At 38.5% G+C, this 17,171-nt stretch overlaps 2 protein-coding genes across 3 annotated transcripts in view; one reads left to right on the forward strand and one right to left on the reverse strand.

Annotated features, from left to right (window-relative positions):
• Positions 1 to 17,171, reverse strand: part of LOC308117818 (rhotekin-like) — a 60,282-nt gene that overhangs the window by 23,361 nt on the left and 19,750 nt on the right. The gene's annotated exons all lie outside the window — the stretch shown is intronic.
• arid6 (AT-rich interaction domain 6) lies at positions 12,204 to 16,584 on the forward strand. Its single transcript, XM_080476247.1, has 6 exons — positions 12,204 to 12,393; positions 12,917 to 13,073; positions 13,243 to 13,295; positions 13,619 to 13,716; positions 13,818 to 13,974; positions 14,305 to 16,584. The coding sequence occupies exons 1-6, from the start codon at positions 12,382 to 12,384 to the stop codon at positions 15,619 to 15,621; spliced, it is 1,794 nt and encodes a 597-aa protein (XP_080332373.1). The 5' UTR covers positions 12,204 to 12,381; the 3' UTR covers positions 15,622 to 16,584.

Consider the following 17,171-nt stretch of genomic DNA (forward strand, 5'->3'; position numbering starts at 1 on the left):
GAATATCAATCCATCACAGCCGACAATGGCTTCAACTTCAGAGACGGCTGTTTGACATTTGGAGTCCCTCTTTGGCATGACCTTTGCAGCAGCTCACCAAACATATCCAGTGTCGATCTGACCATTTGCCACTGAAATTTTAATTTACATTCCCCGCCGACTATTAGAAGAGGAGCCGGGCGGGCGGCGGCGTTTTGATTTGGCTTTTTTAAAAGATGTCACAGCATAACAAAAGCAAGGGTTCAACCATGTTATCAGTGGGAAAAGTTCCATTACAAACACGACAAGCTCTGCTGATTTGAAACAGCAGAAATACAGAGCTACTCTAAATATTTTCTTCATTTCTCGAATGGTGGCGTCGGTTCTCGATGCATGCTGGGGCTGTAACATGTCGCAGGAATAGGAAAAAAGAAAAAGAAAAAGAAAAAAAAAGACTTATCTGTTGATATAGAACAAAATCACAAACATAAGCTGCAAGATTAATGAGTTCCATCTGCATGGCTGACACATTTCTTTGTTTCCTACCTCAGATCGCTGACAATATTTAAAGAGGTACAGTATTAATGAAAAGAAAAAAAAAACATGGGTATGGGAGTTTGATTTAAGATTGAACATATTGCATATTGTATGCTCCAGTCATTTATATTTGAGTGGAGGCAGAGTAGCATGAAAGCTTGAGTCACAGCTCCACTGTGTGGCAAACTACTGAAACGCCAGCATGCAGAGGAGCGCTCTCGTCAACGTCTAGTATTCAGACCAAAAAGAGGGTCAAGACAAATATTGGCAGTCTATTTTTGCATTCATTCTAAAGATTTCGGTTTCAACCAAATGTGCAATAAAAATCAAGGCAAAGATCCTGTGAGCATGTCTCACAACTGACGTAGGTGTGGTCTGTGTCTCACACACACCTTGACATAAATTGCAATCCGAACAAAAGCATGTCCACCGGTGTTGTTTACTTTCAGAGGAAATCACATTGGATTCTTGAGCAACAAGTTCAGTGAAGGTTATTCATTGAGCATTTGAAGTGGAACAAGTTAACAAAGAGAGAGGCTGAGCCCTTTTGTTCTCATATTCTGTTTTAAAATTAATCCAAAATGCGCCAAATCGCCGTAACTTGTGCAACACGGCTGTCGCATATCCCAAAGTATGGCAGTAATTCGACGCAGTGACGACCCGGCCCGAAAATAGAGCTCTGCCACACATTTAACACGTTACATGAACTGGAAAGCTATGCCTTGCATGCAGCGAAGGTGATTACTGTGATTATCACCTGCTGTGTTGTTTCCTGTCTCGCTGTCACATGCAATTAAATGTGTTGCACCCGTTTCAGCTCGGAGTGGCGATAAGTGCAAATGGTTGGTTTTTCTAAAAATGTCTAAATTCCACATTACTGAGAGCCAGAAACTGTTTTAATTGCCGTTCCAATGATAATGCTAAGATTGTCATGTGTCTCTCAGAGTGAATACCATTAGCAGAATTTAGCGGTGGCTTCGGATGTTTCCTTCTTTGATTTGTTCTGATTGCATGAACACCAGAGACCCAAATCTTTAAAGAACAGCACTGGTGCAACTAACAAAGAAGACGGTTAACAAGTAAACAGGGATATGAAAGACAAAAAAAAAAAAGAAGAAAAAAAAGTGCGCCTTCTGAGAAATGAAACTGGTTTGTCAAATCAATCCTGCCAGCAGCCATTTGTAAAGAATTTATTGTGCAGTCGTGGTGCCACAAAGAAATATTCCCAACTGTAAGATCTCAATGCCATTCAAAACATGAAATATGACATATTGCCTTCAGCTTCTTGTGTCTCAGAGGAAATAGAAGTAGCTGTCCTTTTTTTGAACAGTGATGAGTTGGAGACAATTAGTTTTATTGTGGATTATCACTTTTGCCTGTGTTGATTTAAAGAGCGTTTCATGGTTTCACGAGAACCAACAGATAATCTCGGCCTCTGCCTTTGTTTTCCAGGAACCAGTGAAACGGGTTAAACGCTGCTTTAAGTTGATCTCATTCTGAAAATCACTCAGATAAAGATCTATTTCACCTTGTAAGCATCGTTGTGAAATAGCTACACATTTTATGACGACCACAGTTTGTTTCATCCTGTGCAGGTGTTGCTTTCAATATGCATTTGCGCAACGTCGATATGGGCGATGTCTATACTCCACCCATGTCTGCATTCCAAAGCTACGGCTCTGTACTGCACTGTCATTCTTATTAGATAGCAGATCAGCACAGAATGAAAGCAACAGACACGGAATAGGAAGAAGACACCATGGTGCCACACCTGGAGCAGGCATGTCTGATTGAGGATAATAAATAGTTCAATTGACAGGACATTGATATAAAGTCGACTTTGCGGAGGAGCATTGTGGGTACAGAAGCGAGCGATGTCACTTTAAAGCAGGGGTGTTAAACAAAAGGCTTTTTTTTTTTTTTTTTTTTTTACATATAATAGATAACAGATAATTAACAGTAATGGACACGACAAGACTGAGACCAGAGATGATAAAGCCAGCTACCAAGTTAACATTAAAGCCGTGCTGTGAGCGTGAGTTTGTAAAAAATATGCATAGTGCAACAGCTACGGGAGAATTTTGGTCATTTCACTGGATTTTGGCACCAGAAGGTTTCATTAAAATTGGCTTTATGTTGTTCGAGTCATTTTCTGTAGTAATTATTTTGTTTTGCAAAAATATTGATATTTTGGTAACGAAATCTCTGCCCCACAACAAACAAAAACTTTGAGTTTTAAGGTCATTGTGGCGTTGTGGTAATTGTGCACTAAATGTGAACGAGAATGTGTTAGACACCCCTGATCTGAAGCAATAAATAAAGTTCCTGGTTCAAATCTGTGGGTCCAGTATGTGGACTTGCATGTTCTCCTGCAGCTCAAACAAATGCTAGTTAGGTCAGGCTAATGTATGCTTGTTTTTTGTTATTTTCCATAAGCAGCAAAACTTTAGTAACTGATTACTAATGCAGTTTGGGGTATTTTAGTTGACTTGATCCGTATTATGTTTGTCTTATAAGGAAACAGTTGAAAAGGTGCAGCGCTCCTGAAATGTTCTTTTCGTGACCACTGAACCAACTGTGAGCTTTGACTCCTCATGAAAATGCCACCAAGTGGACCTGAACCGGGGATTTTTCACTGTGAGGTGAGAATGTTAACTATTACACCACCGCGCAGCATCATAATGCCACAACAGTATACTGGCCATGTGCATTATTAAGACACTCCTGAATGGGAAAATGGATTCAAAGTGGTCATTTAGAGTAACTAATAACTGTAATATGCTTTGAAGAAGTGAATAGTAATTGTAGTCGGGCTCTTATTTTGGGTGAATTGTGCAGCACCGGTAATCGTCATTCATCTCTGTGCTGATCTGTGACGTTTTCCGGGTGAACGCCTCAGTCAGTGTGTTGAGTGAGACAAGCCCAACTTGGACATCGAAGATGAATAGCATGAGTATATATATATATATATATATATATATATATATAAAGTCAACTTTATAGTTCACAATGAAAGATGCTATATTTACACCTCAATTCAGGCTTGTTTTAGAATATGTTGGGACAAACAAGTCTCTATCTTGTTGAATTGTTGCACTATTTTATATATACTTTTTATATGTTATGCTATGTTAACTGAGGGTTTTCCCTGAAAATTTGATTTGTAACTCATGTTCTCAAAAGATTATGATTAGCTTTGATGGAAAGGATTTAAAAAAAAAAAAAACAATCAATTTAAGTTAAACTTTTATTGATTAAAAACAAGTTTTGACTGATGTGTTCATGCTATAAATGCATAGAAATCAGACCACATCAATATATACTTCAAATAAATGTGACTTGCTCATATTGCAAGTTAGGGTGCGGAGCTATTCTGCTTCATACAAGCAAATAAACAGTTGACAACAAAGCAGACATGCTATACGAGGGTAAAAGTGACTTTTTAGATTGTTGAAGGAAGCGTAGATACGTGTATTCTATTATATCTTCTGATTAAAATTAAACCAGTTATTCCACATTCCAGTGACCACCAGTTTAGCCTTTAATCCTCAGGTAATCTATATTATTTGGTGCACTAAGATGTGTTTAATGTTTCACAATGAATTTAATCACACAAAAAATAAGCATATTTTACATTATTTATGGATTTATTTATTTATTTTACTGTGTTGATACTGAAAATAGCCATTTCTATTTATGTAAACAACATTAGAGTGTTAGGAAAAATGTTCTCATCATTCTTCGCCCTTATGTGGAGAACAACAGAGGTTGTTTTTTTTTTTATTATTAAAACAAATATTTCCCTTTCTATGATTCGTTAACAAACAGGTTCATGCGTGCTGACAGACATTTCGAGATTTACAAAGAGGAAGCTCGGATGTGTTTTTTTTCTGTTTGTTTTTTTAATCACCTGCATAGTTTTGGCACACGGCAGATGAGACGCCACACACTCGTCCTGGTATTCCAGTTTCGAATAAATACCGTCACTGAATTGAGTATTTCCTTAACGCAGCGAATCTATAACAAGTTTATTGTGAGATTTAAATGTGACGCTGGATCAACAAAACAACAAATCGGAGTCGAGAAGGTGCTTCTTACGCTTAAGACAAAACGGTCAAAACACACAAAATGCTTTTGATCTCACTGCGTCATCCACAGATGTTAAACCGTGCTTTGCAGAAACTTTACATCTAACGACTCTCACGCTGGAGGTGATCAGAAAGCAATGTTATTGTTCATTTGTCAATTCGTGCACAAATGTTTCTGGAAGTGGGTACTCAGCCTTGATAATTCCAACACGTGACACAGAAGTGAGATGAATAGGAAACCAGACAGACCGGCCGGAGGTTAGAAAGAATCAGCCCAAACTGTTCAGTTGATATAGCTAAACTAGAGAAGGGCTTGGTTAAGGAGACATTGGAACATAGTATAGGTGATCTCAACAGAACATTTTTTATCTACTCTGTTTGCCCGATTGGAACAATGTCTTCTTTCAAAGTTTTTTTTTTTGTTTGTTTGTTTTTTTTCCATTGGTGAGAAGGCTGGCATCACCCTTTTGTTCTATCCGGAGTCAGCCGTCTAACTGGTTCAAGTTGACAGAGAACCACATCCTCATACCGAAAAAGGACAAGTGATCAATTGTGCACGGATTTTTGTTGAAATATCTGTTATGAAACTGGGATCAAATTTCCCATGCTGTCGTTAAGATACAAGGAAACACCGGTTGTAGAAGAATCATGTAGTGTTGGGTCGAGAATGTCCCACATCAGTATGAGGAAATGCTGTAGGTTTTCGTCCTTTGAACAGTTAGTAGAATTTTGTCATAATCAAGAAGCAATTAGAAAGAATATAGAAAAACACTAAGAAAATTAGGTCAAATAAAAAAGTTTGTTCGGCCATTTCTCTTTATAGTTAAAGCAAAGCTGCCTGTACATGCCACTGACAAGTAAGAAAAATTGTAAACAATTGTGCAGATATGCACTGATTGTTCTTCCCTATGACTATAAATGTGCAGGTACATAGTACATATTTAAGAAATAAAGTATTTTTTTTATTTGGATTTCATATCAATCTGTCAAACAACATGTGTGGCCCTTTAAATGACCTTTGCTTGCGGGTGGGAGACTTGTGTGTTCCATTCCTCCCTCCAAAAACTGACTCATTTAATCACTTACTGTGTTAATGGACTTTAGTTAACTGTTAAAAGTGGTAATTTGCCTTTTTCTTTTTTTCTCTCTTTTTGGTTGATGGGAGGATTTTACTTTGACTTAAAGTCATTTAGGGTCACATGGTGGCATCTTTGAACACATTTAGTTTGTAAATGGGCTATTTTCATAATCACATAATTGAGATTCTCAACATCATGGGAGTAAAACATGCAGCTCGTGGCCATGGGCCACAACATACCTGCATGAGGGGTGAGTCCAGGTTATGGGATGACGCTGAAAAATGTAAAGGACACTCTGCTATGAACTACTTTCAAGTGGCTCACGATAGATTTAAAAAGAAAGAAACTGTTAAATGTGAACACTTTTAGGATGCAGGGGCATTTCAGTTACACGAAAACTTTGCAATCGTTGATAGTCATGGTAGAGTTAGATAGGATCAGAACAGTCTCAAGTGGATTTTATTGTAGCTGCTTTTAACCTGTCAAAAAATAAATTTCAGTGAATTTAACGTTTGAGTCCTCATCGTGTTGGCAAATTACACTGCGGCAAAAATCTTCAATTTTCTCTTAGACACATATCTTCAACTGCTTTTTTGTTTGAAGACTTACATAAAAGACCAATAAAAAGGATTTTGAATAATACCACATGAGGTGACACAATAAATTAATGCGCAAAACTGGTTATGGATCTTAAAGCCTATTTTTGATGTGATATATGAACTGCTTTAAATTCACACCCCCTGAGAAGCGATCGCTGCATCGTGCAGCCTGGCATCCCTGAGTGACAGAGATGACTTGTCATTGCGTGATTTGAGGTCGGCCCCATCAACAATCTATCCTGTGTTACCAACTACAAAACAAGGAATTCATTCATTTCTCTTTGATCTGAAGACCGAGGCAATAGTTTCCATCAGCCATTAGCTATAGCATGTTTTAATTTGATTTTAATTTCTCCAAACTGTATGCAAAACCGCAAATCTTATTGTATGGATAGTTGATACATGCGGTTATCTAACAAATATATCACAAGTTCACCTTTGGTTAAGGTTTGATCAGAAGCACTGTGCTGTATTTTTTTTTTTTTCAGGAGACAATAATTATCAGTGCATAGTTTACACGGTGTTCTCTCCGAGTCATTTGTCTCAGGATAAGATTTGTTTTCATATTTCTTGATGAAGCTCAGCTAGTGTGTGCATGAGTGATTATGTGTCAGGCTGTGTCTGAAACCAGTCAAGAAAATCCTACTGGAAAACAATCAAAGTAGATTCAGAGCAGGCAGGTCAACATTGATTTGACAATAATGTGATATTTACCGATTTTGAAAAAAAAAAAAAAAAAAAAACCAATCAACACCAATAACCAAAATGGATTAAAGAGAACCAGCATGAGCTTGTGAGAAGTTACCTGGGAAACACGAATCAAATTATATGGATATTACTACCGGGGTACCACAGGGGTCAGTATTAGGGTTCAAGCTGTTTGTGATCTGTGCAATGTATCAAAATTATTCTTTTCACTGATGATACTCTCGTATTTTGCTCTGGGGAGAATCTGCAGCACATTTTAGATATGACCATTGCATAAATTAATGGGTGACAGAAGCAAATTCACACTAAATAAAATAAAAAAAGTAAGAATAATAAAAGACCACACTGCTTTGAGAACTTGGCACAAATGTGAGAATGAGAATTCAATTCTTGGAGTAGTCATTTAAGCCATATAACAGCAAAGCTGACAAAGTTGTCTGCAATTTTACATAACTCGACAAATAAACTGGATTCACAATAATAATAATATTAATAATAATAATACAAAGGCATCCTGCAGCCAACATGTCTATCATAGAAAATGAGGACGATAAACAATGTAGACCATAGAGACACAAACCCACGACTTCTAGAATCAAACACCACAATTTAAAGTTAAAAAACCAGCCTGTTGCCAAAAGAGAAACTGAAAACTATAATTCGAGAGGAAAACAAAACCCTAAGTGGGTTGTATTTGTGGAAAACTTTCAAGTTAGAACTAAAAAGGAAAGCATAAAAAGATGCCCTATAAATATTTCTTAAAGCATTGGCAATATATACGTATATCTCTGCAGTGAGGCATTTATTGCTTCGTTGGCACAGCATGCGTGAGATAATTTTACTGCCCATACCATATGTGTGCCTCACCTACACAGCAGCGTCTTTTCAATAGGGGTTTGGCGTTTCATAAAGGTGGTGGTTGGCTGAGAGATATGCATCAAAGCAGAGTCAACATGTCTTTTGTCGTTATCTTAACTCCACGTTCAATCGAGGGCACGATCCAGCACCGTGACTGGACACATGGACAGCTTTTGTTTGTGGCCAAGACATTAATTTACCAAATTAAAATAAATGCATTCTTTTAGCCCTGTGCGATGACTAAGTTTTTGAAAAAATAAAATAAATAGAATAAGCTGCAAAACTTTCACGGCAAACATCTTTAGCAGCCAAGAACAAGCTGGATGAATATCATTAGAAAAGCTCTCATTATCTAAGGTGTTCCAGTTTTACAGACGCTATTGTTGAAAGTAATTGGCCATTGGCTCCCTGTTCATTTCTCTTCCCTTTTCACTCAGCAAGTACTTATTTAAAACATTGTGTCCTTGGTTGGCGTCAGCTCATCATAACATGGTAGGTATGGACAAACCCAGTCTAACAAGACGCTTGGGGAATTAGGTCTCAGTATAGAATTGGGAGTTGCCGCTGTGCTATTGTTGATGAAGTTGTTTGGCAGCGCCAATAGTGGTAGTCAGGTTTTGTTTTTATCAATGTACCACTGCATTATGGACATTTCCATAAAAAAATTGTTCAATTTTTTTTTTTTTTTTTTTTTCTTTCCATTGCGCAATGTGAAGTTTGTTTAATTTGGAAGGACATACCTTTTTTGATCTCACACAACAGACTTTCTTGATCTTTCAAATCAACGATTACACTCAAGGAAATGTTTGTTTAAAGTTGGCAAAATGATTTTATGACCGGCTTTCCTATAAGAGAAATGTCAGGTGTGTGTTCTTTGAGCTTTGTGTGTGTTGCTTTTATTAGAAAACTTGATATTCATTAATCTTCTGTCACATAACTTGTTATTAATCGCTTCTCGGCCTTTTGGTGGTCAAGTGTGGTTTACCCAGTTATTGTTTGCATAATTCACATTAGGATGGATATTTGTTGTTGTTTCTGATTCACAGGCAAAGCATAATTGTGTTTCCATTACTTCGCAATCCTGGATCACAAGCAACAACAGCCACGTATTTGTGATGGCTCAGGTCCAGCTCTTGCCTTGCACGTGGTTGTACCATATTCTGAATTACAAGATCACAACGGAACAGGAAACTACGAAAAGAAGTCAGGGGCATTTGAGTTAATCAGCTGTTTGGCGCAGTCAGAATATACGGTTGTCCCCAAGTTTTTCATCCGCACATTTCTAACTTTGCGTTTTTGATTATATCAGTGAAACGCAACTGAAATGGATCTTTGTTCATTTGTTGTTCAACATATTTGCTATTTACCTGTTTCTTGTGTGATGAAGCTGATAAAGCTCTGCAAACTATTGCCACACTGCAACAGTTTTTTGTTTTTTTTTTGGGGGGGGGGGGGGGGGGGGGTATATTGAAAGTTACAAAGCTCCATAGTTACAAAGCTCCTTAATGAAACGTGGGATTGGCGGCTGTTCAGAGGAATGAAACTGTCCAGTCACTCTCCTCTTTTGAGCGTCCAATGTGAAGTAATTGCAGCTTTAATATAAATTGGACGTACTGTTCATTAGACGCCGTTTCCCACTCCCTGTGTCGCAGACCTGTTGACGTGCCCCGTCTCCAAGTAACTCACAGCCTGGTATTACTCTAAATTATCCTTATTAATGCCAGCTCTTTGTTCTCTGTTGGGTTTGGTCAGTTTCGGAATATTTCACAACTCATTATATCCTCCAGTGCATATACAGCATTTGTAACAAACTTTAAATTCAATAACTCCTTTCAATAACACTTTTCTTGATAAAACTCTTGTCTTTGAATCAACACATTTCAGTCAGTTGGGTCTGTAATCTGAACAGGAAGACCTGACATTAATATTGTGGAATTTTCAGGCTTTAAGTCATTCAAAGGATTTCCACACTTGGATTTGCCTTTATACAAATCACTGTTCCACTCCAATGAAAATAATCAATAAATGGTGTGTTAAGATGTGCGGTTCGATGCCTCATCTAGGATAGAATTCTGCTCCTTTGAAGAAAAAAAGGATTGTAACCTCCAATAAACAGTTTGTGGAAAATGACTGAATTAAAGAAGGTGCAGGCACTTCTGCACCCAAAAACTTAAGTAAAAGTCACTAAAAAAGAGAGATGTGCCTGACACTTGTTTATTACCACTACTTAAACAAATGTAAATTAAAACTTCACTTAATACATCTCTGTTCAGCTTCCTTTTGTGACTGTAGTCAATCCAGCAGTAAAAATCACAACAACTCTCTTAATTTCAGACAGATTTCAATGTGTGATTTGTTACGAATACAAATTTCTAACAAAATATGTTCTTACATCTAAATACTTCATCTTTAGACGATAGGAGCACTGATCTTTTAGTTTGACGTGTGATTTGGTTTTACTGCATATAAAATGACGTTATGATGTAATCAAAAAAAATGTAAATACAAAGACCTCATTTCAAATAAGTTACAAAATCTTAAAAACTATAAAGACCAAGTGTCTGATGCCTTCATAATGATGTTTTTGGTGAACTCCCAAAATTAATATATTTTTTTTTAATTTTCCACTTTCCACTATTGACTTGGCTTGTGGGCAATTATGCAAAAAATATTATCAAATTAGAAAAGAACTTCCAGAGGCATTCTTATTTTTTCTTCTTCAATAATATTCCATTTACTGACACCCTTCTATAATAATGAGGTAAAATTTGATCTTTCTTGTTTGTGTATGTTTGCTTAGCCACAACCATATCAATTAGAACCCCAATTTCCAATAGGTGTATTGGACGTTTCAAATGCCATTATTATTTCTCATAATATTTAAATACGTTTGTGTCCTTGGTAGTTTAGTAACATAATATTTTGATAAGGATTTTGACAAACCCTACAAATTGAAATGACAGAAAGAAAGCGAGCATATGACAATGAATACATGCCAACGAATTCATGAAGGAAGTCTGACAGCTAAAACAAATCATCAGTCATATTCACCAGTTTCAAAGCACCACCCTTGCTTTCCTCTAATATGTGGAATGAAACAGAAGAGTCAAAAGGAAAAATAAAAGAGCCTTTATAATCATTTCTTAAGTCCAAGTAAAAACTTTGTTTGAATCCAAAGCATGTATTGTTTATACCAGAGCAATGCATCTGAAAACATCCATTGAGCCTTTCTTCTTTAAGAGTTGTGTCCAGACCAGAGCTGCAGGAAGCTAAAACGCTAAGTAGGTCATTAGGATCAAGTAAATATGCTCTGTAGTCCCTGAAAGACATGGATGTAAAGTACATTTCATCTTATACAGTAGGAAGGACATTGTCACCAATCAACATAAAATTCATGTCTGGCGGCAGAAAACCTGTCGTTGCATCTTTCAATAGACACGCCTGTCATACACACAAACACCTACATTTACACAGTGCCACGCCATCTAATCTAATCTAACACAATGACTCCCAAACCTATGAGCCTTTCAGAGTCACCGGCGAACCATGTCTTTGGACTGGGGAATTAACTCGAGTGCCTCAAAAGACACCATTCAACACACAAACTGTACACCGAAACAGAGCCCAATCAAACCGATGTATGGTCATTTCAAAACCGATCTTTTCAGTTCAACATGCAATAAAATAATTCATCACACAATTTATGTGCTGATCTCAGAAAGCATGAAGTGGTGCAGTGTTTCCCATATGAGTGTAAAGAGTCTACATGATGACCTAAATCCTGGAAAACAGGCTTGGACACCAAAGGTCCAAAATCTTGGTGGTCAATTTACCCACATATACCATTTATAATTCCGATGCCACTACTATAATGCTAAATGTATTGCCGAGTTAAAAAAAAAAAAAAGAAAAGTCATTTAATTAATTTTCCTTTGCTTGAGCAACAGCATTCATGCAATGAACATTACAACGAGAAGGTTAGTAGTTCTAGTCTCAAATATGTAAGTGGAAGAAGCCTCTGGTCATAATTTGGCCCTCTGATTTTTTTTTTGGCCCCCATGATGATCCAAGTTGTGCATGAATATTTGAAAAAGTGAGAGTTAAGACCAGTCCTGTGCTTTCACCGGGGTTGTTATTTATAAAAAATCCATCAAAAACAACACATTTTAGGCTGTAAAATCATTTCAAGGCACACAATTTCCCTGGATCTTATATTATTTTCCCAATTTGTGAGGCGTGTACCTGCGTGCCGTTTTATTTTTTTTGGAGCACATGTTCAAGAGCGAGTCGAACTGGTCCGACCAACGAAATCTCTGCAGGAAGACGTTATAGAGTAAACACCTCCACAGTTAGTTACTCACAGTCACACTGACAGACACGAGGGACAGGTGCGCGCCTGCCGTGATGCTACACTGCTGAACCGTCGCTGGGATTTTGCTCTATTTTATTCGACTTTTTTTGTTTCAATGGTGGGATTTCCAACCAGTAAATATTTGTGATCATCAGATAAACACATCCATCATTATTCTGGCAATGGAGAAACAGGTAAAATAAAATAAACTTCTGAACTGAGTTAAATGCCATTCTTTATGTATTGTTTTTACCTGAATAATAATGCTGCATTTTACCATTGGTTTCAATCTCTTGGTGCATGAAGTTTCTGCTATGATTGGTGACTATTGTGTCTAAATGCATTTAACCTACTGGTGCTTTACTCTTCTTCTGGAGTCACAGGTGGACTCAAAGTTAGAATGCAAAATAGTTGTAGCAGTATCAGGAAAGATGTGAATGAAAGAGTGCATTGATGCCACCTCTGAGACTCACATCTGTGGTATGTTTTCTGAAAGAACAGGGTAAAGTTCAGTGAGACAAGCAATTAAACCTTGATAAATAGTCAAAAATCTGCTTGTGTTTGCCCACCATCAATCAAATTGATGTGGCCTCGCTAACAGAGAGGCACTGTAGCATCTCACATTGAGAGGTGTGTTTCACTCTGCGTTGCAACTAGAATATCTAGAGTGGTCATCTCGGTATTTGACAATGGTTTCTCTGTTCATTGTGCTTTCAGGTACACATGGAGATGGCAAAGGAAGACTTTCAAGAGCTTCGACCGAAAGAGTCGATGAAGGAGATGAACGAGGAGCAGTTCCTTAAAGAACTTTACCTTTTTATGAGGAAAAGGGACACACCAATAGAGAGGATCCCACATCTGGGCTTCAAACAAAGTACTTATACATATTGCCTCTTTTTAACAGTGTTTTAGGCTATACTTTAGATAGCTAACATGTTGAACTAAGAAAATAATACTTTAGGTGTCTAATAAGAAGTATCTAGTGCAAAGATTAAAAAAAAGCTGGTTATCTAAATATTTGTGCATCTTTTTCCTTCTTTCAGTTGATTTATTTCTGATGTTCAAGACCGTCAATGACTTGGGAGGCTACACACAGGTAATAAATTTGTATTTCAGCTTCACATTCAAATTCACATTTATCTTGATTAATATTTACAATTTGGTAGACCTTTTTTTTTTAAACGCCTTAATTTGAATATCAACATGACATAATGTGAAATATACGACATAATACTGCTTGCATTGCTAGAAATTGATAAGTTATTTAACAAACAGACTATAAAATAACAGTATGCAGTCTTGTCTTTAACAAAGACTTTGTCTAAACAAAGATCCTCCTGGCGATCTGCATTATCTTCGGGGCGACACAAATGAATGTGCTTCATGCTATGTGCTCAAAAACTTTTTGTGTCACTCCAGGTGACTTCTCAGCAGTTGTGGAAACAGGTATACAACACGCTCGGAGGAAATCCTCGAAGCACGAGCGCGGCGACCTGCACCCGCCGGCACTATGAGAAGTGAGTTACATTTCATGCTCATGTCTCACACTGTGTGCGCGCAGTGCTTTTTCTCACCGTTTCACAAACCAAACCAATGTTTTCGTTGTGTGTGTGTGTAGGTTGCTCTTGCCATATGAATGCCACACGAAAGGCATCATAATGAGCGCCCTACCTCAGCATCAGCCGAAGCCCTTCCACTATGTCACCTACAGCAAGAACGACGACTGTGACCCGAGGCCTCTCAAACGCAGGATGTTGACCTTACCAATGCACCAGGTGTGTGTTAACATAGTCAAACAAAACTTTGGGGTGTACCAAAGAAGAACAGTTGTGCATTGACTGAAGGGAGAAAAACGCTGCTTATTAAAACAGTTTTGAAGCTTTTTCCTCTTTTTATGAACAAAATAGCATTTGCACATCCTCATCTTCAGAATTTCTGAGAAACTAATACACTCAAGGAAAAGACGGGTTTTGAGGAATGTGTTTCCTTGCCAAGAGCTAAATGGGAAGTTTCCAGTGTTTATGTCTGTGTAGGAAAATATAGAAATAAACTGTGAAGTGCTACGGTGGATTTCTTTTAACCTAATTTGTTTTTGTTTCCACCAGGCCCCTCATCATCTTCAGTCAGATCCACATGGGAGCCTTTTTTCTCTTCCTCTCCACTACCCTCACTTCTTCCCCCCAGCCCACACAGTTCTGCCCTCCTACGTCCCCATCTCCTCCGCAGTGATGACACCACACAGGCCCCCGGCCCCAAAACCCCCGTTTCCAATCCCACCGTCTCCCCTGAACTCAATAGACAGAGGCACAGAGCCACTGGACCACCTACGCAGCCTTTCGGAGTGGTACAAAACTTCGTCCGGATTGGTCCAGCAACCCCTGAACCTCAGCAAAAAGATGTCACCCCGAGAGCCGAGCTGCTACCCCGTGTCGTCGTTCTCCCCGCCTTCCTCCAGCAAAAACCCAAAGTTTTTGAACAAGCCCTCCCCGCTTTACACCACTCTTCACGCCGGCGCTCCAAGAAGCGAGGGATCTGAGACACAGGAGGGCGACCCTGGTGAAGGAGGCTCAACATATCCGTATCCTGTGAAAGCAAGGGAGTCCAGGAGAGAGTCAAGTAGCCCCATATACAGTTTGTCATCGGGAAGCGATAAGGAGGCCACCGAAATGCCACAGAAGGCCAGCTCTCCAAAAACAGACACTACAATCAGGTCGAAAGAAGACCGAGAGGGCAGTGCCGATTTAAAAGCGCTCAGTCCCAGTCATATGCTGCCGGGCGTTCCTCGAGAGAAAGAAGGCAAGATGGAAATTGAGATACCGCTGTCAGTCTTTCACAACTGGCTCAAGCTGTATGGGCCGTCTGCCCTGGCACACAAAGCCAAGGAGGCTTCTCTTTCTGCTCAGGAAGAGTATCTCCGACAAAGGAATTGGACCGACACAGAGGGCTTCAATGCGAACTTGACATTTCAACTGAACACTCAGAGCTCGGCACAGGATCTCAGGCTGAGGAATGCGCCAAGCCCTACACCAAGCGCGCAAGCAACTGGCAATCACCACAATCCAAGCCAAAATCACTTCCCCAACTACAATGCCTTGCCCTTGGGTGGCATTCTGAGAAATGCTGCCAGCCAAGACGCCTATCCGTTTGATCTGCAGAATATAAACAAGTCATTCAACTCAAAATCCCCACGTATCTGGGACGCGCGTGACAAAGAGGACCAGCCTCCCGTCACTCCAGTAAATTCCGCCGGCAGTCCTCACGGAGCTCAGACAGACTTTGTCCCTAAGTTGTGTACAGAAGACGCTGTGCAGGGAGCGAGGCAGAAGAATGAGGCTGTGCTGATGGTGAATTCCAACTCTCTGTTGCACCTCACCACTGAAGAGGTCATGAAGCTGAAGAAAATGATCTCAAGCTCGTCATAGAAGTCAGATTAAAGAATTGCTTCAACCTACCAACACCACACCAAAGCTGACTTGTGTGTAATATCGTCCTCACAGATATGTGTTGCAGCTTACTGAAGTTGTACATTTTGTATATAAATCCCTCATCGGATTGACATTAACCTAAAAACAGCCCCACAATGATATCACTGTCAGCTGAATGTAAAGAGAAAGTGCACTACCGCTTTGTTTTGTACAGGAGTATTGTTTGTGATGCACATGTAATATTTCAGCCTAATTATTTTGTGAATTAAAATAAATTTAAGAACATGAGGCATACGTTTCATGTCTGATTTGTTGAGAGTAATAAAATAGAATAGAAATACTTTATTCGGCCACCCTCAGACTGCTTATGTTTATCAATAGGTACTGCAAGGGCCACATTTGTGTATTTTATATATTTAGGAAATGCACACAGGGAAATTATGCAAACAGCTTTGTTTTCCCTGTGAAACATTTGGCAAACATGCTTTGAACTGTAGCGCCATATATTATGCTGAATAGCTTATTGCATTCCCGATGCTTTATTCAGCCAGGAAAGTCTTAACAGTTTCATTTAAAGTTTAGTCTACCACCGCTGACCTCACATAACGTCAATACATGACAATTTTAGGTTTGGAATCTTCACCTTTATTTGGTATGTTGACACATCCCATGGACACGTTTTATTACTATCATCATTTTTTTTGGCATTCAGGTCATGATGTGACTAATTATTTTGGCGTGACGACAACATGCGTTCTATGCCGCCACTCCTATCGCTGGATCTTCTGACGCTGATTGTTACGTACAAATTGCTCATTGGCATCACAAACGACTCATGTGATATTATCAGTCTTGAGAGAATTTAGTTTGAACAGTATTTTCAGAAGGTTATCAAATCAATCAATATTCCCCAAGTTAGTTTGTCTTGACTTAAGTACTTGATATTGTATTATTGAGATTAAAAAAAAAAGGAAACTCAAGAGACTCTTGGCATTTCATGTTTACAAAATATTTTCCTGAGAATATACAGGAGGGTTATTGCTTAACTTGGGATCTCAGTCACTCTTCATATTTCTGATCCTTTATAACGTTTTAAAAGAAGACACTTGGGTTTTGAGTTACACACAAAATATAACATGGAACATGGCAGCATCATGAAGCTGAGGCTCTCTGGCTTTTATCAATATTTATGGAGGTGGAATGTAGTCAGGCTTTTCAAATCAGTAAGATTGATGAATGAGAAGCTTAAATGTGCATTATGTACAAATGTTTGATTAAATCTATGTATTGTGCACCCTAAACATTCTTATAACGAAGCCTTAGAACTGAGATTCCTTGAGTTTATGAAAGGTATTTCTAGAAATTTACAATTTTGTCTGAATTCCCTTTTTCCATGTGAACAAGTTGAACTAAAACTGCATTGATCATCATTAAGGTGCCTTTTCTTATCAGTCTATACGTAATACATGCACAGAGAAGTGTGCGGCTGATGTTACAATGAGTTGGTTGATATGTATTGGTGTGTGTTAATCGGGTTGGTTATATGA

This window comes from Lipophrys pholis (genome assembly GCF_963383615.2).
Source record: "Lipophrys pholis genome assembly, chromosome: 12".
Classification (NCBI taxonomy): Eukaryota; Metazoa; Chordata; class Actinopteri; order Blenniiformes; family Blenniidae; genus Lipophrys; species Lipophrys pholis.

What these genes read in the sequence shown, in the direction of transcription:
- arid6 (XM_080476247.1), top strand. An exon ending in ACATCTGGGCTTCAAACAAA is followed by an intron (nt 13,074 to 13,242) that starts GTACTTATACAT and finishes TCCTTCTTTCAG; the next exon opens with TTGATTTATTTCTGATGTTC. An exon ending in TGACCTTACCAATGCACCAG is followed by an intron (nt 13,975 to 14,304) that starts GTGTGTGTTAAC and finishes TGTTTCCACCAG; the next exon opens with GCCCCTCATCATCTTCAGTC.